A 24297-nucleotide genomic window follows, 5' to 3' on the forward strand; every position below is an offset into this window, starting at 1 on the left:
TCCCACACTGATGTCTCTTGAACAAGAGACTTTTCTAATACTCCTGTAAGAACCCGCCTCACTCAGTTCTCCCAAGAAAGCAGAACTCTTGAAATGGCCTTATTTCAAAAGGAACTTTTATTGGGAGGTGTTGACAGCAGGAATAGAAGGCAGGATCTGAGGGTTTCCCTCGTGAATCAAGTAGTTAAAAGTGTCCATAGTAATCCCACCCTAACTCTCCATCCGGACTTTCAAACAGGCCAATCCACAGGTGAGAAAATGCTGTGGGAGCGCCACTTCCGAGGCTGTTAGGTGTCTGTGCTGTTTCTTCCACGCTGGGAGATAAGGCCGATAGCCAGAGGTACATTCCATTCTCACCCTGTTAGAGACACTTCAAAGAGGACAGAGCAAGAGGCAGAGCAAAGCAAATACACATTGGCACCTCAAGCTTCCCCCTCCCTCCCAGGAGAATGGCAGAACCCGAAAAGAATAAGAAATCCCAGGCACACAGAACGTAGGGTTCTGACAACTCCTTTTATAGCATTCTATCACTTTTACGCACTGGGTTATGGATGCTCAATTCTGCTGAGCTCTGTGCTCCCCAGGGGAAAGAAGCTACCCAAGACCTTTGTCTTTTGCAGGAGGCCTCAGTCAACTATCTCCAGAGCCCCCAGAGGAGGGTCAGGCGGGAATCTCCTGCCCAGGCAGCACCACAGAGACCACACCTGTCCTCTTTAGGTCGGGGGCTTTTGAAGGCAGCTTGCCAGAAACATCATGCTCCAGAAGGACCCATCCGTCGGGCCGAAGGGTGCTCTTTAATTCCATGGAGCCTCCTCTGGGGAGGAACTGCAGCCGGCACTCGCCCGGTGGAGCCACCGGACGGCAGAGAGAGATGCTCTCTTTGGCAAAGAGGGGAGAAATGGCGTGGGAGGTGCATGAGGGAGAGCATCAGAGGGCCACAAACCCAGGCTCAGAGTCCCCGGGCTTTAAGAGAAGCAGCAGCCTCTTGGACGCTGGCCAGTCCTCCCTGCAGGCTAGCCAAGGAGGAAGTGGCGATGCTTCTCCTAAAATGTCAGATCCAGATGATGAAGAATGGATGCAAACTGATGTTCCTGGGGTCACGCAAGCACTTCCTTGTTTCCTGCCGCACCTGAGTCCAGGATCTTTACTTGACCCGCTGAGTGAAGAGAGAGTTTCTGGTCTAGAGGACTCGGCTGCCGTGAGCGTGTCATTGTGTGCCAGTGTGCGGAATGGGGAGAAAGAAGAGGAGCAGCCGGGATGGGGGGACAAGGAAGATCCAGGAAGGTTGGCAGACCCAGCGGTGACCCCCGACGCTGCTCAAGGAGACAGGACTGTTCCTGACCGGCATAGAGAGGGCGTGGACCATGGAGATCCCCCCAGCAAGAAGACAAGTGGAGAGGACAAAGGGCGCAGCCTTGAAGTGGGGCCACCCCCCCTGGGAGGGCTCAGCCCCAGTAAGGAGGTGCTGGGCTCTTGCACGATGGTTGAGGGACTCATGTTTCCCCTTGAGTATTATGTGCGGATGACCCGGCGACTCTCCAGGCGCCAGGAGGAGGTGAATCTGGAGGTGGTCATGCAGAGCCAGCTGGGCAAGGGCAGGAAGGGCCGGAGGGTGGCCCCCAAAGAGCAGGTGGCGAATCGGGCCCAGCCCTCCCAGGAGCTCCCCGAAAGTGACAGTCGACTGAGCTCAACTCCCAGGGTGCCCGGGGAAGCTTCTGGATCCCCACCCCTCTCTCCAAAGAGTGCCGGGTCCAGCCGAGGCTGCAGCCAGGGCAGGAGAAGCCTGAGGCTGAGAAGGAGGACCCAGCAGAGGACTTCCTCCAGCACAGGTCAGTTGTTGATCCTGCAGAAGAATTTCAGAGGGGGGGGGGAGAAAAGGGCTCACGTGGAAGCCAGGCAGCTGGTGGCCACGTGGGCAAGCACAGAGGCCGGGAGGGGCTGGAGGGGCCAGTGTGAGCCCGGGAGGGGTCTGAGGGTCAGGGGCCCCAGAGCTCTTTACCCAGCGGTGGGAGAAAACCAGGGGGTTGATGGGGAACGGCCTCTCTCTGCAAGGGAGCCTCCTGGGCAGGCTGGGGATCCCCCTGGCACCGATCCCAAGAGGATCCCCTTGCCTTGCATCTCAGGGAGACCAGCAGGGTCTCCAAGGGGGAAAGGGGCCTCATCCTGCAGGACTTCCCAGACAGCCTTCCTGCAGGGCTCACTCCCGGTCGGGTGGAGAGCGGAAGCCCCCTTGTGCCGAGGGCGGAGCCTCCCAGGCAGGCCAAATGGATCCTCCCTCGGGCGGGGGCATATTGGGAGGTGGCATGAAAAGTTGTCGGCTTATAGTGGAAAATAAAGGTCCACGCAGCACACCAGCCTTGTGCGTCCTTCAAAGGCCGAGGGTGCCTCCGAGTGGGGTGCAAGGCCGGGGGCTGCAGGAGGCCTGGGGGACGGGGCACCCTCCCGTCTCCGTATGAGTTGCAGAGAGGGACGAGGGGGGGGGGCTTTTTCGGTCAATTCCTGGGGGGCTCAGAAATTGAGGTTTGGCTCTTGGAAGGTTCTTTTGTTTGTCCCACGTTTGCAGACGGAGGACTCAGCCGGCCAGTGGGCTCCCCGGGTCCGGCTTCTCCTGGCCTCTGGAGGGGGCTGAATTCTGCCGCTGCAGCTTTGCCTCTCGCCCCCCTGGGTGGGGAGGGGTCCCGCCTCGGCTGGCTGCCTCCCGGCCTGCCGCACCAAGACTTCCACCTGCCGGATGAGGATTTTGGCCACCTGAAGTCCAAGAAGCTCAAAGTCCGTCCCGAGAAGCTGTTGGGGGACTGGGATGCTGGCGGATCCAGCGAGGGTCCCCCGAATCCCTCTGGGGGGGCTCCTCTCGAGGAAGGAGCAGCATCGGGACAAATCCTCCTGTCCGGAAGGAGGGGGACCCCCCCGGCTCCTTCTTCCCGTGAGCTGCTCCTCTCCCCGGCCTTGGACGGCGGACAGAGCCTTTTGCAAAGCCCCGATTTTCCCCTGGTGGGGGCCACCCCGGCTCCCCTGGTCTCCCCAGATCCCCTGGGGGCCTCTCCTTCGCAAGCAGCTGCGGCAGGGTCTGCTGACCCGGAGAGGGGCAGGGGGCAGCCTCGCTCGCCGGGCCCAGCTGGAATCAGCAGGAGAGCAGGGGAAGAAGCCGCCAGCCCACCTGAGAAGCCGCTTGAGCATGACCAGGAGCCCCCCAGGCAGGTAAAGGGGATGCATCTGGGGCGCCCAGGTTGCTGAGGTGAGACATCCACCTTGGGGAATGCAAGGAGAGCCGCAATTAAAATCTTGGCAGAAAATCTTTGTACACGGGGAGGCATGTCTGAGTCTCCCTTGGCACCCTCCTCCTTGGCTGCCCCCACCCCACCCCAAGCGTGGCACCTCCGGGTTTTGCCCAGCTTAGTTCCCCAAAGGAGGTCAATCCTGTGCTCTAATTCCCTTCCGGACTCAGTTTCCCTGTTCTCTTGTCCCAGCGGCCACTTGGCCGGTCATTCTGCTCTGGTTTATTCCTCGGTCTGTAGATTTTACTCTCCTTCTGGGCCTGGGACTCCCTGCTTGTGACGGTCAGTGGCCACTGCCCTGACTTTGTCAGCTGCCCTTTTGTCCAACAAACTGGCCTCTTGGAGCAGCTGATGGCTGGCATTTTAGAAGGCCTTATTGACCCATCCTGAAGAGTTTGATTTGGGAAACGGCCTGGCTTTCCTGCGCAAAGCGCGTGTGTTGTGGTGGCAGGCAGCCGCAGCTCCAAGTATCACATATTCTGGACCACTGTCCTACTTTTCCGAGGAATTGAGTTCAGCTGGTGAAGGCTGTGGTTGCTTTCCTGCCTGCCACCCTCTGTTCCATCTGTCCAAATGAAGAACCGACCCTCCAGCGACGGAGCCTGGTCTCCCCTACGGGGCCTCCCCTGCTTTTGCGGTGGGGCGAGGGCAGAGGGAGCCGCCTTCCGGGGCTGCGGGAGGAAGGCCTCTTCCCAAAGGGCCCTGCGGGAGTCTGACCTGGCTGGGGCATCTCTTGCGCTTGTCTCCACAGAGCTGCCCAGCAGAGGAGGTCCAGGGGGAAGCACCAGCAGGCACGCCGAGGGAAGGCAACTTGAAAATGACTTCAAAACTGAAGGTTAAAGGAGAAAGATGGTTAAAGTACTCCAGCATTTTTGTGCCACGAGAGACCCCCCCAGGGTTGCCCTGATAATGGACTGCTTGTCACCCCCATCCTGCCCTGGGGGAAGGCGCTTCCTCCTGAAGCGGGCAGAGCCTCCGGGGTGGGGCTGGGCTCTGCCTGCTCTGCCTGAGGGACAGCCCCAGACCCGGCTTGCTGTGGCCTTGGCTGGGCTGGCCCTGTAGCCGAGCGGGCATTTGGCCAGTTGGGGCCCTTTCCAGCAGCAGCTCAGCCCTCCTCGGTCCTGGGACAGGATCTCCCTGTTGCAGCAGGCCTAGGAGGGAAACTGGGGCTGCGTGGACCGAAATGCAGAGCGGATTCTGCCGTTCTTGTGGCTTTTGCTGGCCAGGTTCTCTCCGGGAGGGAGGGCGGAAGACGGTTGGTTTGGCTGCAGGCGAGCCTGGAACCGCCACAGGCTCTGCAGAGACCTTTCCTGCTCCAAAGGAAGCAGGCCTGTCAACTCGTAGTCATCTGTCGGCTTATTTCTTACGTTCATTTACATACTGCTCCCCTCAGGAGATCCTGGGAGGGTTACAAGCAAAATACAATACAGATAGTCCTTGACTTCTGGCCAAAATGGAGCCAGGAGTTTTTGTCAGATGTCATGATGATCAGAAGCACCTATGTGACCAACCCGATTTTATGACTTTTTTTTTTTTTGCAATGGTCGTTAAGTACAATGAACACAGCAGTTGTTAAGCAAAGGCTGCGATCGTTAAGTGAATCCATTGTCGGCAATAGGTGTGTTTTGCCAGAAATCAGAGGTAAACACCAGTTCCCAGCAAAAAAAAAAGTCAAGTTGTGGTTGTGTGACTACGGGATGCTGCAAATGGACGTAAATGCAGGCCAGTAGCCAAGTGCCCAACGTGATCCCATGACCTTGGGGGGGGGCGGTGCTTTTGGAACTTAGAAAATGGGACCCGGGCACCTTTTGTGGAGTCCGTTGTAACTTCAGTCAGTCTCTAAGTGACTGGTCATAAGGTGAGGACTCCCTGTAATGTCTCGTGAAACACAGGCCACAACAGCCTGCTTAGAGCAGGGCAGCACTGAAGGCCTCGCCTGCACAAGGCCAAGGAAGCCAGCAGCCGGAGGGCATGGCAAGAGGTCCAAGTGGGTTGGGTCCCTCTGGTGAGGCAGGACCTTCGTGAGTGCGCAGGAGGGGCCAGATCTGCTTGGAGGAGACCCCCGCTGGACGCTCTGGCCCTGTCCATCCGCTTGGCCCTTGCCGGCCCCGGCTCCTCCGAATGATCCTGTCTCCTCCTGCTCTCCCTCAGAACGCCTCCGGCTCCTGCTTGGTGGACATGAGCGCTGTGTGGTGGGAAGCTGCTGACTTCGCAGAATTGTGTGTTGTGACAGCCGAGGAAACGTCCATCTCTCTCTGGAGGCCTCTCGATCTTGGCCAGTGGGGGACGGTGCACACCTGGCACTTTACAAAGGTAGGTGAGGCGGATGCTGCTTTGGCTGCCTGGGTGGCGCCACCCTGGGCCTGCTGCTGGAGGCTGTCCCTTCCCCCCCCCCCATGCCCCCCCCAGCTGCAGTCTTTTCGACCTGAAGACTGGTGAAGGGTTTGGCACTGCTTGCCTGCCTCCCTATTAGCACAATTGTGGGTGTTGCTTGCATACGTGTGCGTTTAGTGTCTCCAGGGCTTAGCTCGGTGCATGGAGTATTTTTTTAAATTATGTCTAAAAGCCATAAGCTTAAAATAGATGTCCTGACAATATAATACATACAATATAAAATATCATTTGCGCTAATGCTGTATTATTTTGTGTTTTTATAACGTGTCTTAGGCTATAAAAGTATGAACTAATTTTGTGTTATTGTATAATAAAACAATTACATTGTTTTATTACAATGAATGAAAAAAAGTAACTCTAAACCAGGGGTAGTCAACCTTGGCTCTTTTATGACTCGTGGACTTCAACTCCCAGAATTCCTGAGCCAGCTAAGCTGGCTCAGGAATTCTGGGAGTTGAAGTCCACGAGTCATAAAAGAGCCAAGGTTAACTACCCCTGCTCTAAACCCATCGTGCAGTTCTTTGCTGAAGCTGCGGAGAGCTGGACCCTGGTCCCCTGCTGCAGACTCTGCAGGGGCTGCTGCAGATTGTGCTGCTCGGAGGGCCGCTGTGCGAGAGAGCAGGCGAGCCAGAAGTCACCCTGGGTGACGTGTGAAGGACAAACCGTTCTCCGGTTTACAGACAAGCCCCCATTTTGAGTGCCTGCGTGAGAACCAGGCATCCACTTGCCTGGAGCGGGTCCTTGCAGTCATCTGGATACAGATAGTCCTTGACTTACAACAGTTCATTTAGTGACCATTCCAAGTTGCAAAAAAAGTGACTTAAGACCGTTTTTCACACTTAACATTTGCAGCATTCCCTTGGTCATATGATCAGAATTCAGCCGCTCGGCAACCGACTCATAGTTATGACGGTTGCATAGTGTCCCGGGGGGGTGGTGGTGGTCACGTGATCCCCTTTTGCGACCTTCTGACAAGCAAAGTCAACGGGGAAGCCGGGTTCACTTAACAACCGGGTTACTAAGTTAACAACTGCAGTGATTCATTTCATATCTGTGGCAAGAAAGGTCGTAAAATGGAGCAAATCTCACTTAACACATGTTTCACTTAGCAACGTAATTTTTGGGCTCAGTTGTGGGTGTAAGTTGAGGACTACCTGTACAGCACTGCCTAGTTATGGCCCTAAGCAGGACAGTCAGGGCTGGGAATGGCGGCTGAGCAGTCTGGTGGGCCGAGGGTCCCGCTGCTGGCTTTATTCGGGCTGTGTCCGGGGAGGAGGGGGTGGGGTCTGGCTTGGAAGGGAGGAGCCGCCAATCCTGATGCTCTCTCTTTCAGTTTCCAGTGATCCAAATCGTCGCCCTGTCCGGGGCTCACAGCGTGGTGGGTGCAGTGCTGGGACGCCTGGAGACAGCAGAGATACGGCAAGTGGATTGTGCATTTTATGCATGGATGGAGCCAGCAGAGGTGGGCAAGTGGGCTGCTCTGGTGAAAGAACCCAATTCGTTTGCAATTCTACTTGGAAACCGCTGCTGGACTTTGTGCTTGAGGTGGAAAAAATGGAACTGATTTTGGGTTTTGCTGATTAGATAGGTTTGTTGTTATAGAGATGGCTACTTTATACCAGTATTATTATAGAAAAAGCAAAAGGTTGAGGTTTGATGCTATTATTTTATTATACTGCACCAAACGGAGTTGGAAGTCAACGCTTTTTCTTTCTTTCCCTTTCCCCTTTTCTCTTCCCGTTTTACACCCATATTCTCCCATTATTTTCTTTTGGTTTTTTTTACATAAACTAATAAAACTTTTGGGATGGATTATGCATTTCAGCAACTGAGTCTAATGGATGCTGAGGCGTTTATAACGCTGCATGCTTTCGTTCTCAGAGCAACATCCAAATTTGGTTTGCTGAGATTTTTTTTCCCTTGAACCAAATCAGGTCATTAGCTTCAATGCCCGAGAGGAGCCCTTTGCTGCTTTTGTGTAATTCAAGCAATCGTAAGCAACGTTGCAGTTAACAGATGTGAACCTTTGCGCAAGAGGAGGCACCTGAAGTTTCCATGATTTTATTTCTGCAAATTCTGCGCATTTCCCTCCATCTCATTCATACCACAAATACTTAAATGACAATAATGATAGTTACATTTTTTTTTCTGACCCTGTAACCTTTCTGTTGCATCTGCTACTAAGCAGGTTCTTGCTGACCATCTGGGTGTGGGTGTGTGTGTGTGTGAGCATGGCGAGATCAGAAGGACATGTCCTTGGAACATCCTATTCCATTTCAGCCTCAAAGTGCAGCAAAGGCTCCTGGCCACAGCCTCCATCCCCTCCTTGAGAAAAGGGGTCTCAGAAGACCCTCCGATCACGACCCTTTCGGGAATCAAAGAGGACTCAATCCCAGAATAGTCAGGTGGCTTCTGGCCTCTTGCTGGGGTTGGGTCTGAGCCGGTCTCTCCCCAGTCAGAACCCAACAGCCTCCAGGCATTGTCCCCACCTGGGCTGGGGGGTGGAGAGGTACAGCCAGACATGGTCAGCATGTGGATGCTACCTCACCTCGAGCTGGTGGGTGCCTTTGGTGGCAGAAGGAGACATTCAGCATTTCATTATTTTTGTGAAAGACTCCCTGTAATCATACTGAAAGACCAGGGTCCAAATTTGCCATTTATAGATCCAGCATTGCAGATGGGAAGCCTTTGATGGGCAAATTCCATAGCCTGTTTTTATTTCACAATAGCACGTTGGTATTTTTATTAGTGCTTGTTACTCCCATCATAGAGCTTTCCTACGTTGCTGTAATTGATGGCCACACGTTAATTGGTTTTGTTGTTGCATGTTAAGTAGACCCAGGATCATAGCAGACTTCTGTTCTTCTAGGCTTTTGTTCCATTCTTCTGAAGATGGCTGTGCTAAAGAAGAGCTGCTCAAAGCTGGAAACATAAACGCCGTTCTTGGTCTGACCGATAGGAAGCTGGTCAGCAGCTGCTGGTCACTGCGAGGCCAAGAAGTGGAAGTCTTTTCTTTCTCTGAGGTGGGAAGGTGAGGAGTGATTGGTTTTGTATGGTAAGCCTCTTTGGGAAGACCACCATTCCAGAAGACCTCTAAGAAATAGATCAAATCGCTACAGCAGGGAAGGAAATTGAACTCAGGATTCAGGCTAGACAAGGGTGCAGGCAGGCAAGACGTGCTGAACATGTTGGCAGTGAGTTCATTTTCCATCCTATAAACTGAGTGCTGAAAATCAGGAGAACCTGTTGGTTTTGCAGAAGCCACAAGAGGTGGACTTTGATAATCTATTCCCCCATGCCATCACTCTGCTAAACACCTAACACCCACAGCACTGTCTTATGCCTAAAAGTATTTACCCAGGTACTAGGGCTGTATTGCTGTTATTCTTCTCATCTTTCCTACTACTTTCTCCTATTGGTATCTTATGATTTATCACTTGTTTGTATCTTAGGAATTATGATTGTATTTTACGATTTTTGATCTATGACTTATCATGTTGTTTGTATGTACACTGAGACCTTCTGCACTGGAGACAAATTTCTTGTTTGTCCGATCACATTCCGCCAATAAAGAGTGTTCTGTCCTGTTCTGTTCTGTTCGATATTCTATTCTGTATCCTATCCTATCCTATCCTAGTGTATTATCCTATCCTATCCTGTATTCTACTTTACTCTACACTCTATTCATTTTCCATCCTATACACAAGAGTGCTGAACATCAGGAGAAGGTGTATGTTTTGCAGGAGCCACAAGAGGTGGGCTTTGATGCCCCCTGAAGAGACGGTTTTGGCTTTTGCCGACGTGGCTGGACTGCAGGAGGCTCTGCTTGGAATGACAGCCATGAACTGCATCGTGCTCTGGTGAGGCCGTGGGCTGCTCTGCGGGATTTTCCTCTGGCCCAGCTATTTTTCCTCATTAAAATTATGACTCAGTCCCACAAAGATATTACAGTAGATAACACACAAAAACGTATGTATAAACTATACTGCTATTGCAAAAAATGCTCAGTGCATAAAAGGAAAAATGTAAAACTAACTGAAAGTTGGGAGGAGTGAAATAACTGGGGGGGGGGGAAGAAATTCAGAAAACTAGGAACAAAACAAGAATTCTAATATCTCCAGTACAAAAGTTTTAATTATGTATACGTGCAGATTTTTGCAATTCAGATTTCAAAAATTGCCTTAAGCTGAGACCATGCAGAACTAAATACTGTCCAGTCTTGCTTCTCAGTCAAAGTATTTGAATATTGAGAGTTGACATGTTCCATTGAACCAAAAAAACCCATCTGATTCATACATATTTCCAGAAATATACTCATATTTATCAAAGTTCTTCAAAAATTGAAATTCCATTTTTAGATGCTAGTTTAACAACACACAGAGGTGTGTTAGAACCTTAACTTCCTTCCCAGGACCTAGTTTATAACAGCAATAATATCTAATTTGCCTCCTGGAGTTGTGAATGCTCCATCACTGGAGCATTCGGGATTCTGTTCTCGAGCCAGGTGTCCTAGCCGGCTGGTTTATTCCAGTTTGGCACCTCTGGTTCTTGTCAGCCTGTCTCCCCACCCCCACCCCCTCCGTTTGCCTTCCCTTTCCCTTGCTCTGACTTTACTTCCCCAAATTCCCTCCCCACTCCCCTGCGCTTTATGGCAGGATGCCAGCGAAGTGAAGAAGCTGAGGCCCGACACCTGTTTTTTCTGATGACAAATGGAGATTCAGGGTGATCCTCCTTCCATAGCAGCTACTGGTTGATGCCATACATGTTTTTGTGCGCAGCTAAGGCCCTCTGCCTGCTTTTACCTGGAAAAAAGACTTTTTGGAGGAGAGGGCAGGAAATCACCACCTGGCCCTCCCCGATGGTTTTGGTCCCCAAGTGGAGGGACTTCTGGAGAGCCGGCGGTGGCTTCTATTCTACCCTATTCTGCTTATGAAAGTGGGGCAGGCCTTGCTTGAAGCCTGGTGGGCTGCTTAGCTGGAGGTCTGCAACCTGTGTATCTGTCTGCATGGAGAACTGCATTCTGAGAGGTAGCATTAATTGGTGTGGAGGAAGGTTGGGTGTCTCCCGACCTTGGCCAATTGAAGATGGGTCAACTTCAACTCCCACAATTCCCCAGCCAACAAAGTTGCCGAGGTTGAGAAACACTGATTTTACTGGGATTGCTGATTTGATCAATATTATACTCTTCTTATACAGCTGCGTCAAGCAGTGCATTTTAGAAATAGGGAAAACCCCATTATTTCACACACTGGGTGTTGCTGCTTCTGTTCTTGCAAGCACTCTGGAAGTGGGTCCCTGTAGGGCTGGACGGGAGGGCGAGCAGGGTCTCTTCCCTGGTCTCTGCCGGGCTCATCCCGGCCAGACAGCCGAAGGGACCTGAAAGGGCTGAACTGATGGCGGCCTTTTTGCCCTGCACAGGAATCTGGGAACGGGGCAGTTGCTGAAGAAGATCCCGGTGGGGTGGTCCTTCCCCGCATCCGTCTGCCACAAGGCCTACTCCGATGCGGTAGGTGCCCTCAGGTACACGCTGGGAAAGGCAGAAAGGCCTCTGTTGGCTTCCGGCCTTCCTGTGGCTGAGCTTTGTAGCTCTTGCTTCGGTTTCCGCTGAGAGCACCGTTGAGGCCGATCCCACCACAGGACAGGAACGAGAATGTGGGATCTGCATTTGGGATATTTGGATGAGAAGCAGGTGCGATTCCTTTGGGAAGCACCGTGCTCGGAGTCTGGCATCTCTCCAGGGAGATGAGAAATCCCTTTGGCAGAACGTTGATCTGAGAATCACGTTCATAAGCAACGAGTTAGGCAAAGCCATTAAATTGCATATAGACTTTCCTATTGATTATATTTTTAAATAAATTGAAATCAAAGAGAGAGGAGGTCTGAATTCTGGAATGGGACTGAAAATTCATTGATCGCTATTCATTTGTTGGTGGGAGTCACGTCAGGGATGTGGGGCAATGCCAGGCGGGAAGAATTTGGGGGGCTGCATTGGGGGGCTTTTTTCATTTGTCACATTTTCTCCTGAGGCCTGCCCGACTGAAGATATTTGGATGTCGTAAATGTTTTGAGTTGATTTTCTAGAGGTAGGGAAGTGTTTGGAAGTCCAGGGTTTTAAGATTAATTATGTATTTGGAGAGATTGCTTTTACATTCTGGTATGTGCAAATTCTGGTAGTAGTTACAATGCAGTATTGCAGGCCCCAGCCAGGAGTTCGATCCGGATGGGGCTCAAGACTGACTCGGCCTTCTATCCTTTCGAGATCAGTAAAATGAGGACCCAGATTGTGGGGGGCAATATGGAACAATGCTGACATTGTAAACTGCCCAGAGAGAGCCAGAAAGCACAGTGGGGTGGTATATAAGCCTAAATGCTGTTGATGTGCTTCAAATCCTCAGAATTCAGAGGCCAAAAGCAGAGAACGTTGGTTTCATGTAACTGATGCATGCAGTGTCTGAACCAGTAAATCATCATCATCTTATGACTCAATCTATTGAAATCTATTGGCCAAGATATAATTGAGAGGCAGTTTGGTGTAGGCACTGGGCTAGAAATGGGAGTTCTGAATTCTAGTCCTGCCTGATAGATGAAAAGGACTTTGTCCCAATTCGCCCCAGGAAGGAAAAGGCAATGACGACCATTTCTGAAAAAGTTGGAAAAAAGTTCTGCAGGGACCCTCTGGGTAGCCTCATCGGAAGGCACACGAAGAGGGGAGGGGGGGATGTTCAGACAGTCTCCTGAGACGATAATTGGCCTCCCCTCAGCTGCCCAGCCCCGACTTCAGGGTGCTTAAGAGCCACCTGGTGAACGTATGTCCGAGGCATCCGGTGCTTATCTGACCGGTGGTGGAGCTGATGTCTCCCTGGGGGTTTTCTGTCTTGCGGATCAGGGCCTGCTCTTCCTGGTCTTCAGCCACCCCCATGCCGAAGACAGCCAGCTGCCTGGGAACCCCGCCTTCCAGATCGTGGCGCTCAATCCCAAGACCGCCAGAAGCTCCGGAGTGATGCTCTTGGCCCTGCCCCCCAGCATCCAAGGAAGGCAAGTTGTGGCGTGAGGGGGCGGGGGGGGGGCTCTTCAAAAACCAGCAGTTTGTAGCCAAGTTAATTTGAAAGTGGGAACTCCCCCCCCTCAGAATTAGGGGGGGGGTCTCCATCTAGACTTGTTATGCCTGCCCTGATGAGCAGGAGTTGCCTTGCAGAGTCTCCAAGGAGGCCTTCCCTCCACCTCCATCATTTTCAGGTGGGGGTCTGAGTTGGCGGGCAGGCAGTTGTGGTAGAGTGCAGGCACCGAGCCCTGGAGGTGGGCCGGTGCTTGAGGTCCCCAACCCCCAGGCTGCGGCCCACTAATGGGCTGGGAACCATTTGAAACCAGGCCGTAGAAGCAGCCTGCAAGCATGCACATCCCCCACTTGTGCAAGCAGCAGGTGTGTGCGTGTGCATGCTCCATTTGCCAGAACGGTGTGCATGCATACCCACCGCTTGCACAAATGGAGCTGCGTACCCACACAGATCCCCTCTCCTCTTCACACACACACACACACACATACATACATACCGCTGGTCATCAAAGCCGGAATGGTAGCCCTCCGACCTCAAGCGACATACCGACCTCAAGTGACATACAGAACAGTCTGCTGGTTAAAAACAGGCTGCCGGCTGTGAAAGGCCTAGTAGCTCTGTTAGAAAAAGGGAAAAATAGCAGTCAAAACATGTTGCTGCCCAGCTTCAAAGCAGGGACCTTTCCACTCTGCTTCCGGAGCCCCAGGGCATGAAAGCTGCTGGCTGGGCCTGCACACGGTGCTTTAGTTTTAGAAGCCTTCTGTCTTTCAGAAATTATATATTCTTGTAAGACTTTGAGGAGAAGCACTTGGCAACTGCTGTCCTGTCATGCATCCAGCAGTCAGGCCTAGGAATTGTGGCCCAGGCAGCCTCCCAGTGGAGGAAGGGGTTAAAAGGCAAAAAGCTACTTTTTCCAGCCAGTTCCATTTCCAGCTGGCTTCCATCTGCCTGCACTGCAGAAAAGCCCCGTCTGGTGCCCAGACATGCAGTTTGGGGGATGACCCTGCTCAGCTGTAACCTGCCATAACGACACTGAGTGGCTCCTTCCCTCCCTAACTCTGCGCCCCTCTTAAGGCGGACGTTTTCCTGCGGCTGAGAGAGGAGGAGCAAGGCTGCCCAGGGATGCTCCACTGTGGGAGTCTCCCGTTTACCACCCTGATTCTGCTTTATCTGAGCTTCCTTTTTACACTTCTCTTCAAACATCTAACTTTATTCATTAAATTTATATGCCACCCGCCTCACTGACCCGAATGTTCAACCGTGTTTTCCCAAAAGTAAGACCCTGCCTGATAATATTTTTGCCTTCAAAAGAGGCATTAAGTCTTAATTTGGGGGGGTGTCTTGTATTTTTCGTGACACCTGCCTGACCTCTGGTGGCAGCACCAACAACCCTGTGCAGCAACCCACTTCTGCGGCTGCTTGCGGCAGGAGGCTGCGCGGCAAATTGTGTCGCTGCCGTCACCTCTTTGTCCTCCGCCAACTCTCCCGGCCGCCTGCCTGCACCAGCCGTTTGTCGCCTGCCTCGCGGAGAACGGAGAACGCAGCGGCGTCTCCCTTCTGGAAATGGCAGCCCCGTTTCCTGCTGCTTCTGCTCCTCTTCCCGAAAGCCTTTCTCTGCTAACCTGCTTTCCGGCTCTGGCGCGTTTCTCTTCTGCTGTAGGGAAACGGAATTTGTGGGACTAAGAAAAGTTTGGTCAGACCTTCCAACTCCTCGCAAAATCTTTTTTTTCCCCAGAAGGGAGAAGGGAGGCATGGGGCGATGCAGGGCAGCAAGCAAGTGCTGTTCTCTGCCGTGCATCCCTGCGCAGAGCCGCTGCGTCCTCCGTTCTCCACGAGGCAGGCGACCAAGGGCTGGCGGAGGCAGGCGGCCGGGAGAGTTGGCGGAGGACAAAGAGGCGGTGGCTGCACCCAGGCAGGTGATCTGCGGGATGGAGGTTAAAGAAAGCCCCTCCAGCGGCACACAGCGGAGGCGGAGCCGTTCGCATCACTCCCCCCTGGCTCCGAAAAGGGTGGAGGGGGACCAGGCCTACCTGCCCACCCCATCCACCGTAGCATGGCAGTCCGGCTCGGGAGGGGAGTGAAAGTCGCCAATCAAGGAATGACCTGGCGGGGGGGGGTGAAGTACTGGTAAGCGGGTGTGCGGCAGCTACACCCCTCCCCCACCTGCTTCGCCTTGTGCCGCGCAGCCTCCTCCCCCATTGCAGCAGCAAGGTGGGACGGAGTGGGCAGGGTCCTAACTAGGGCTTATTTGGGGGAAGGGCTTATATTAGCCCCCCCAAATCAGGGTAGGTCTTATTTTCGGGGAAACACGGTAAATCGGAGTGCCCCAAGCAGGCAAGGGACAGGGGCTCCAGAGGCTGCAGCCTCTCAGTGACTCTTTCTGGTCCTCCAGGTACTTGGAGCGTGATGTGAGGGGCGCGTCGGCAGCAGCTGTCCTGGCATCTGGAACCATTGCGTTGTGGGATTTATTTCTGGGGCAGTGCACTGCGTTGCTGCCCCCCAACTCTGGAGGCAGCTGGTCCCTGGCCAGGTGGTCAGTTACGGACACTTGCCTGCTGGCTGGGCAAGAAGATGGCTCGGTTTACCTCTATGAGTACGCAGGGGCCTGCAGACCGGCTTCCTGCCTTCCCAGAACTCTGGAGCCGAATCCCTCGGGGGGCAGCTCAGAGACGGCTTTGTGAAGGGCCGCCAAGGAGATCCAGTTTTGTCAAGGGAACTCAGAAATGTCCATTGTCACAATCCACTCGGAATATTTCTTCTGCAAGCTCACCAGAATTAATAGGAGCTGCTGGTTGGCTAACGTTTCACCTCTTTTTGAAGTAATTGTCCTGTACCTGTTAATAGAAATGAAACTGATTAAGCAAGTGACACGTTTCCTTGACTGTTCTTGAATACGTGATAACTTTTTGTAAAAGGCTAGAAGAGACACAGGTTAACATGACAGTAGAATGTTGTTTTTCTGGCAAAGCTTCTGCGGATGAGGAGAATTTCTGGGTTCCGCTTCTTGCTGACCAGCCTGTCTTCCGCCACCGAGTCCTCTTGACCGACTAGCCCTCTAGCCAGCAGTGGCTGCATCAGCTCTGCAGGCAGATCCAGTGGCTGACGGCTGTCCCCCAGTGCTGCTCCTCAGGGGCCGCCTGTGTCCCCTTCCCTATTTCATGTAGCCGACTTGACTCCGATATGCCACACTGAGGCCTGGAAATGGCCTAGATCAGGGGTGTCAAACTTGCAACGTCACATGACTTATCACAACTCTTTTTCCATTGCTGGCAATGGGGTGGATGCCGTTTCGCCATGAGGCACCCAGCCGGCAGCTTGATACCCCTGGCCTAGATCACCCCCATTCCAAGCGAGTGGCTGGGGTCCCCTTGTTGCCCACCACGTGCTGGCTTCCTCTCCTCTGCACAGGGAGGAAACTGGGATTTGTAGGAAAATAAGCAGGGAGGCGTATTAACTTTGCCACCCTGAGTTATTTATAAACGTAAGAACGGAATGTAGATAAAGGAAATGGCGGGTGGGAACGCTGTATGCAGCGTACACAACATTCCTGCAGTGCAGCCCAGCCCAGCCCAGCGTGATCTTAGAGGCTGGAGGGCGCAACAAGCAAGTTGGGCTCTGCAATTGCCACGCAAAGGCTGCATCGGCATCCAAAGCGGGGCGCGAGGAGTAGCCGCCGCCGCGAAAGGCCCCCGTCTCTGGGCTCCGGACCCTCCCGGCGGCTCTGGACCAGGCCGGGGCGCGTCTCCCTCACAGGCCGCCCGAACGGCCACATCGTAGCTGGGCTTGCAACACTTGCGCCCGCCCGGCTTTATTCTGCGGAGGTTCCGCGCGAGTCACGGCCGGGACCCGATTCACACGTGACGAGGCTGCCCTCAGAGGGAGGGGGAGGGGCCCGCCGCGCCGCGAGGCCTGCCGGGAGCCCCCGCCCCTCCCGCGCGCGCGCGAGAGAGAGGGAGGGAGAGCGCAGGCGCAGNTGGTCGCCCCGCAGCTGTCGGTGGAGTCGCACTTCATGAAGGACCTGGGCCTGGACAGCCTGGACCAGGTGGAGATCATCATGGCCATGGAGGACGAGTTCGGTAAGGCCGGGCCGGGGGTCTCCGCAGCCCCCTCCTCCCCGGGGGGAGCCTCGCCTGAGCGCAGCCGGTTCTGGATCCTCGCCCTGCTTTGAGCTTCCCGCCTTCGCCGCCCGGGAAGGGGCCTCCGAAGACGGGTTGCGAAGGGCTCCGGACTGCCCCGCTCGCCGGTTTCTTACTCTGAATATGCGACCAGTTGCAGAGATGTAGAAAAACTGAACGCCGGCTGTGCTCAACAGATCTCGGGGGTCCACCAGAGCCCCCCGTTGCTTGGTGGGCTTCAGCTTTGAGTGCGGCTCATTCTCCCCCCCCTCCCAGCCATGGAAGTGGCCCCTCGCCCCGCAGGGCTGGTTGGGAGGAGGGCTGCGGTTGTGGCTCCTGGTCTTGTTGACTTTGGCGCCCCTGAACTAAATGAGCCAAATCTCTTCCAGGGTTTGAAATTCCAGATGCAGCAGCAGAAAAGCTGATGAGTCCTCAAGATATCATAGATTATATTGCTGATACGCAAGACGTGTATGAATGAGTTTCTCAAGCGGAGTAAGTGGACATCATCTTGCGGTGCTTTTGTGCGGTGAGGTCAGCAAGGAGGGATTGAAATGGGGGGAGCAGGTCCCATCACGGGAGCCTTAGGAGGTGGGTGGGTTTGGCCTGCATTTCAGCCTGGGGAGATGGGTGGCTGGCTGGGAGGAGAGCGTATTTGGACTGGGAGCAAAGCCGCTCCTGGCCAGCATCCTTTGACAACAGTGTGATTCCTGCAGTGAGAGGAGGTAAGACTAGGTGATCTCTAGCATCCTTTCCAAGTTTACATTTTATGATTCTGGGGTAACAGTATATTGGAAAATTTGGTGGGAAGGAGGGAGAAAGCATTAGCAGTAGGAGGGGCAGGAAAGCAAAGAGCTTTGGACTGTTAAACCTATTTTTTCTTCTCAGAAAAACCCTTAGCAGCATATCAGAAAAATGAAAACTAGCGTTTCAATTTCATGACAAATCAAAGTCGGGTTGAAGTCTCTCTGTCGAGGACGTTCCTGGGGTGGATTGTGGAATGCTAGTGTGAGCCACAGGCAGTCAAATCAGAGATGGCAGAGCACTCCTGAAAAGCTTCAGAAGGGGAGCTGCAGGCTGCTCAGCGGCGAGGACAGGGAGTGGCCCAGTGCAGCTGCAAGGCAGATGTTCACCAGGGCAGAATAGGGGGCTGTGCCTTTTACAAGCAATAATCTCCTTGCCTCTCTGTGTTTGGTGAGGCAGAAAATATTCTTGCTTTGGCTGATGAATGCTGGGAGGTTGTCTGGGAGTGGGTGCCTCTCTTCATTACAGCAGAATAATGGGGGAGGAAGCAGCATATCCTGCCTTGGGACAGAGTAACTCTGGTTGGCTTACTTTTACGTTCAAAAGGGCAACTTGATGATCACAGACAAATTATTTGTTTAATTTCATTCTGATCTCCAGAAGGGAATGTTCTTGGGGGGGGGGTGCTACAGCAGAGAAGGCACCTCTCCTCCCCACCAGCCAACATTCCTTGGCTGATGGGACCCACAGCTTCCCCATCCTGCTGGCCCGAATTGGACAGGTCGACAGGGCTGGGAGAAGATGGTCCCTCGGATAACTTGGCCCCCAAAGCCACGAACAGCTTTAAAGGTGACAACTTGATTCCCTGGAAAAGCCTCCATGGTTTCATACAATTGCACCCGGAAACACGCTGGCAGCCAACGCAGCTCACGAAACAGTGGTGTTGCGTGTGTTGAATATCCGACATCATTTACTATCCCTGCAGCTGCATTCTGCACCAGTTGAGTGCTCTTCAAGGGCAGCCCCATGTAGAGCACATTGCAGTACTCCAGCCAGAAGGTCACAAGGGCCTCCCAGTCCAGGAACAGGTACAACTGATGCACAACCTGAAGGCCCTCCTGGCCACGGCTGGCATTTGCTCTTCTGGCAGGAGCCGGGAATCCAGGTTGCACCCGAGGCCTGTCTGGCTAGTGTTCAGCTGGCCACGCCTCCCCTGGAAGTTGAGAGCCCTGCAGTGATTCCGATGCATTTGATTGGACTCCCTGAGCCTGCCTGTTGGGCGCCTTCGCTGTTCTTGGCTGAAATGGATCAAAATGGAGGCCTTATCCTTGGGCAAGTGATCTCTCATTGCCCGGTGGAACCAATCGGAACTGGCTGCTCTTGACAGTTTTGACTCAAGTAGCTGCTGCCAAAGTTCCTTTCCGGTGGTCCTATGCAAGGTTCAAATATTCCCTTCCCACCTCGCTCACAGGTATCTCCCGTTTTGTTCCGAGAGCTGGATGAAGTGATCGAGACGGACTACCCTGGCAAGCCAGCCCCTTTGCGGTTTGGAATCCCTATGGCTCTCCGAGGAAGAGTTTTGTTTGTCATATTTAAAGCTGTAAAAATGTTGGACTTCAGAATAAATATGAAAAATTCGTATGCCTTTAGTCTATCGCTGTTTTTAAAACTATGTTTCTCAAGACTTCCCCCGAGTGCGATATTACAGCATCCCCCCCCTCACCATTCATGTGCCTCTTAGAGCAAAGGAGCTTCTGGTTTCATCTCGTGGCTTTGCTGCTGCAGGTCTGTGGCTGCACCCGCACCCCAGCGAAAGGGCAGCTGGTTGCCTTGTGGCTCCGTTCTTGCTGATTCAGCCAGGAGCGCCTGCCTGGGTTCTAGATTCCTGTGAGCTTTTTGGAGTGACTGTAGGAGGAGGACTACTTGCTGCAGTGATGCAACCCTGAACGCTGGGCACACAATATGTCCATTGGACAGTACAGCCTGTGTGCCCAGTGCCATTTGGATGAGAAATAAACTTCAACCAGGTTAGAGAAATAATATCTAGCGCTCTCCTTTGCTTTATGCAACTGTGTCCGTATGATACATTTGCCCAAATGGGTGGGTTGGCAGATTGAGACGGAGTCACGTGTGCTGGTTGATCCAGTGCGCAACTAAGGACTGGGCAAGCAGCTGGACCTGGGAGATTCTTCGGGGCTTTATAAAAACAATGATCCTATTTTCAGTGCAGTTGAGCAGAGGAAGAACTGGATGTTTATTAAGTAATTGTGTTGCTTGAACCCAAACAAGCGGTGTAGTTCGGTCAATAGCAGATGAGGGTGTGAACATTTCTTTTGGACTCATCTAAAGCCACGTAACTATTTGCATCATCAAAACTGTAATTTACATAAAAGTTCTTGGCAGTTGGCAAGAAAGATTCGCAAGCAGCAGCAGCAGAAAATACCAAAACGAGGCCCACCGATGAGTGAAATGGGATTATCAGCAAACCCAAGGCCGAATCAAGGTCCAAAGGCTCCCCAGAAGACAGGGGCAGCTAGCCAGGCCAACCTTGGGAGCCATTCCAAAGAGCCTGCATAGCCACTCGGGACCAGAACCAACCCGTGGCCCCCTCCCCTTGTTAAAGGGGGGGCATGTTAGTTCTGGGGAGAACTGGCCAGGGGAGTCGGTGAGAGGACAAGCATCTCTGCGGCCCATGGGGCAAATCACAGGTGCTTTCCGTCAGGGCAATGATGGATCCTGCTTTCCACCTGTGGTGCAGCTCCCATCATCCCATCGTCAGTGACTTGTGGGAATGAGGATTTAAAGGGACTGCATTGCAAAATGCTGCCACAAAGCAGGGTATATATCAGGGATGGCGAACCTTTTAGAGACGAGTGCCCAAACTGCAACCCAAAACCCACATGTACTGTGGGGTGCTGGGTGGGCATGGCTGCACTGGTAACGGCAGACTGGGCTGGACTAAAAAGTTCAATCAATTCCAACTTGACGAGATCTCCCCCTCCCCCGCGAGAAGTTGATTGATATTTTTTTTTGCACATGGTGGCAGAGGCCTATATATCATGCATGGCTCCCCAACTGAGGGCAGGGCAAGAATTCCTGCAGCTGCAAATGAAGTTGCTGGCCTCCTCTGGAAAAGGTGGCAGCAGGAACCACAGGCCTTTCCCACCGGCCTGGAAACATTCTCCTTGGGATATATTTTGGGCACTGTGCTGGCCACGTGTACCATCGCAGGCTATGCAATCTCACTCTCCCTCCTTCACCAGCACCCGTGTAATGCAAAGTTCAATTTCAATTTATTTCTGGCTTGATTTGACAACCGAGTCTGTTTTCTTAACTGATTCTCTAGCAGTTTCTGCATAGGTGCAAAAACCTCCATCTCTTATTTGCAAGGTTAGTTCAACTCCCATTTCTCTGGAAACAATCTGCTCCAATGGCTCTTACACTGCCTTCATGGTGAGCATCTGAAAGGTCATTAAATGGATCTGCTGCAAAGAACTAGAGCAGGGGTAGGCAACCTTGGCTCTTTTATGACTTGTGGACTTGTGGACTTCAACTCCCTCAGCTTTGCTGGCTGAGGAATTCTGGGAGTTGAAGTCCACAAGTCATAAAAGAGCCAAGGTTGCCTACCCCTGAACTAGAGGCTCTGCTCTGTTGCTCAGGGCAGCCACCTTGTCCCCTTTGGCCCTCCAGAGTTGAGCCACACAAGAAGGGCCATCAGGGCCGCCGATAGTCCTGTCACTCGTGCCATCCAGGAGTCTGGCCTCTCTGCTCCAGAGTTGGGGCATTTTCCCACTTGGCACCAGAGCGGCTGTTCTCAGTACTGGGAATCCCAGGCCAGGTTGGAAAAATCAGAGGATCTTTGTTAGCCAATGTTACTCCTGCAGGAGTGCTTTTTTTTTTTTAACTTCCACTGAGGGAGGACTTTTGAGAGATGGGATTTTTCAGTTCAACCGATTCCATGATCATCTCCTCTTTTACAGCCCAACAACCAGAGGCCTAACTTCCTCTTTGAGAAAATGGAACTATTCAAATCAAGACAACCTGGGCAGGCTGACCCCCAACCCAGGCAATTCTTTCAGTGAAACTTTGTAGAATCAGATGCTTGGAAGGGACCACAGGGATCGTCTTCCTCAGCCCTCTGCAACATGCAGCATCCGTGAGCTGTCTGGCCAGCCTCTTCTACAATGCTTAGAAGTGAAGCTGCCAAGATGAAAAACTGCAGGCCCTGGACTTTATCTCTGCTACTCGGGTCTTAAGAGCTTTCTGATCAGTTTTTCTGAAGGGAGCCCAAAGGCCAATTCTGATTTTATGTCAAAGAAAGTGTTGGGGATGTAACAGTACAGAATTGTCAGTACTTTGAAAACATTATATTTAAACTACTCCATGGCACCTGTGCTGTCTGCACAGTGAAGAAGCCAACCAGGCCGGGGTCTCTCCAGGTAAGTCCGACCCCTGCAGATGGCGAAGGCTGCAGGTTCTGCTGGAGAGGAAATCAAAGAAGTCCAACACAAGAGATAAGCAGCCCCCAAAGTCATGATTTATTAATATCTGGAGAAGCTTCATAATTTGAACACAACCCAAACTGTACATTTTACAATCACACACTATTTGTAAACAGTTAAAAAGCCACTGACAACTTTTGTATCTTCAGACACAACAGTTAGAATCAAGGCAATGAAATGAGAGCATCTTTCGGCACAGTTAAAAGGGTTTTTTTTTTATCCTTGTTTAGTATTTCATTCTCCGACTAAACAAGCATCAGATAATACCATTTGTGGCAAAAAGGAAGATGAGTTTAACACTTTCACAAGAAAAGTATTTGCAGGAACTTTCAACATTTAAAATTTATACAACAAAGTTCTGTAATTCCAAATCCTTGGTTACAGTCTGCATAGTTACTTCAGCTTTAAGGTTAAACATGAAACACAGTCACAAGAGCAGGAAGAGCATCAATGGCACAAGGGGGGGCGGGAAGGGGGGAGCCGGGGTGGGCTTTACGAAAAGAGGGAACTACAGTTTACCAGCCAAGCCCCCCCCTTCCCCCCCCCACCCGCACTATTAAAAAGACAGCATCAGAAAGCACAGAATGTCAAACTCCAGCGAATCGAAGCAATTTTTGGCAGAAGTCATTTTACCGAGCAAGTAATAATCAGTGCTAAAAGTTATTTTCCTATAAGAAACGACAAGGAGCTCTACTGGGGACCTTCGTTTTCCTGAGAGCCAGGCTCTTGGATCGGGAGGGGGATAGAAAAAACGAGTGGAACGTGGCCGCGCACGGCCCGTGATTCCCAGAGATCAAGAGGAAGCATCTTTATCATCCACATCTTTTTGTTTTTTAAAAAATAGCTAAGTGATGGAAGAAGAGTAAACATTGTTTCTTAAAAAAAGAGAAAGAAAAAACTTCTGTAAACAAGGCAGTGCCCCAACAGGAGCCCCCCAAATAAAAGACAAAAGCCAAACGCCTCTTGAAAGTGCAGGGCACCACCCAGGCGGCTGCCGGGCGTGCAGCTTCAGGAACTGCCCGGCTCCGTCCGCCCGATTCCACAGGAGCCGGCAGGTGCAACACGTTTTTCGCCCGTCATCCTGGCAGAGACTTCCCCCCCCCCCGGCCGTTTGGCACCACGGACGGCCACGTGGTGCCGAGTGGCCAGGCAGGCAGACCCGCAGGGGCAGCGGGGCTCGTCCTGACCCAAAGCAGACACCCCCTTGCCTGCCCGCCACAAAACATTGCCCGGGGGGGGGGAGGAACTGCCACCGCTACCATTCATACACGGCAGAGTAGGGAGAAGGACCAAGTCTGTGCAAAGCTTAAAAAGCTCAACCTCCAACATTTTCAGCAAGTCGCCAAAGGAAAAAAAAAATCGAGGAAAACAAGAAAGCAAACTGATCTTATGCAGGAAACTGGCTGAATTATGCAATGTACTACCTGGAAATGTAAATCTTTTCACTTTTCACATTATAATATTGGCCTGCATGATTCAAGTATTCAAACTGGTATGTTTTGGGCTAAAACAAAGAGGAAAAATGTGCACGACGTAACCATTTCCACAGTTGACCCCTAGAGGCTGCAGGTGGGGGGGAGGGGGGAGATCCAAATTTAGTGCTGCTTTGAGGTCAGTTTTTCACACTGAAACAAGGTTACATGGACTCTCCCCCGGCCCCCAGGTGGTCAACGGAGAGAAACGCATTGAGTGGGGAGGGGCTGCCAAGGCCCCTGGTGTCGTTGCCACCCAGGGAGCCCCAGAGGCTGGTGGAATAGTTGGGGCTGCCCCAGAGGGAGGTGCCGTGGAGGTCCCCACTGCTTGTTCCTGAAAGCCCCGGACCGCTCCAGGGAGGGGTCAGGTCACTGCGGTTGGAGAACGCGTGGGGGCTGTCCATGCTCCCCAGGCGGGTCTGGCTGGTGCCCAGAGATTGCCAGGTGGGGGTCGGGGTCAGAGACGGGCCTTGTGCAAAGAAGCGGCTAATCTCCTCTTCGCTGGCAAACTCAGCCAGAATTGTAGTGTTCCCGAGGACGCACCTGTGCACAAAGCCAGCAAGAGGCACGTGAGATGGCAGCAGCCTGCAGAGCACACAACCAATTCCCCCCCCCTGCGACTACCTCATCCTCCTCCTCTTCTTCTAAGCCCCTCACACACCGAAAGCAACCATGACAACCATTTACCCGCTTAGTTTATACTATGGCAACCGCTCTGTGGTAATAAAAAAGAGGCATCC

General features: G+C 52.6%; 2 protein-coding genes across 2 annotated transcripts in view; one reads left to right on the plus strand and one right to left on the minus strand.

Moving 5' to 3' along the window:
- PALB2 (partner and localizer of BRCA2) overlaps positions 1–15405 on the plus strand; it is a 21842-nt gene extending 6437 nt beyond the window's left edge. Inside the window, exons 4-13 of the mRNA XM_029283597.1 lie at positions 1140–1670; positions 2564–3198; positions 4027–4110; positions 5427–5588; positions 7604–7647; positions 8539–8700; positions 9413–9529; positions 11088–11175; positions 12556–12704; positions 15117–15405. Coding sequence (XP_029139430.1) covers positions 1140–1670; positions 2564–3198; positions 4027–4110; positions 5427–5588; positions 7604–7647; positions 8539–8700; positions 9413–9529; positions 11088–11175; positions 12556–12704; positions 15117–15405 — 2261 coding nt within the window. The remainder of the gene's footprint in view (positions 1–1139; positions 1671–2563; positions 3199–4026; positions 4111–5426; positions 5589–7603; positions 7648–8538; positions 8701–9412; positions 9530–11087; positions 11176–12555; positions 12705–15116) is intronic.
- Positions 15406–23695: 8290 nt separating this feature from the next.
- Positions 23696–24297, minus strand: part of TNRC6A (trinucleotide repeat containing adaptor 6A) — a 36251-nt gene continuing 35649 nt past the window's right edge. The window contains exon 24 of the mRNA XM_029283598.1: positions 23696–24100. Within this exon, the coding sequence (XP_029139431.1) occupies positions 23722–24100 (379 nt within the window). The 3' untranslated portion in view covers positions 23696–23721. The remainder of the gene's footprint in view (positions 24101–24297) is intronic.

The sequence above is a fragment of the Protobothrops mucrosquamatus genome, unplaced genomic scaffold (assembly GCF_001527695.2).
Source record: "Protobothrops mucrosquamatus isolate PMUCROS unplaced genomic scaffold, P.Mucros_1.0 scaffold148, whole genome shotgun sequence".
Classification (NCBI taxonomy): Eukaryota; Metazoa; Chordata; class Lepidosauria; order Squamata; family Viperidae; genus Protobothrops; species Protobothrops mucrosquamatus.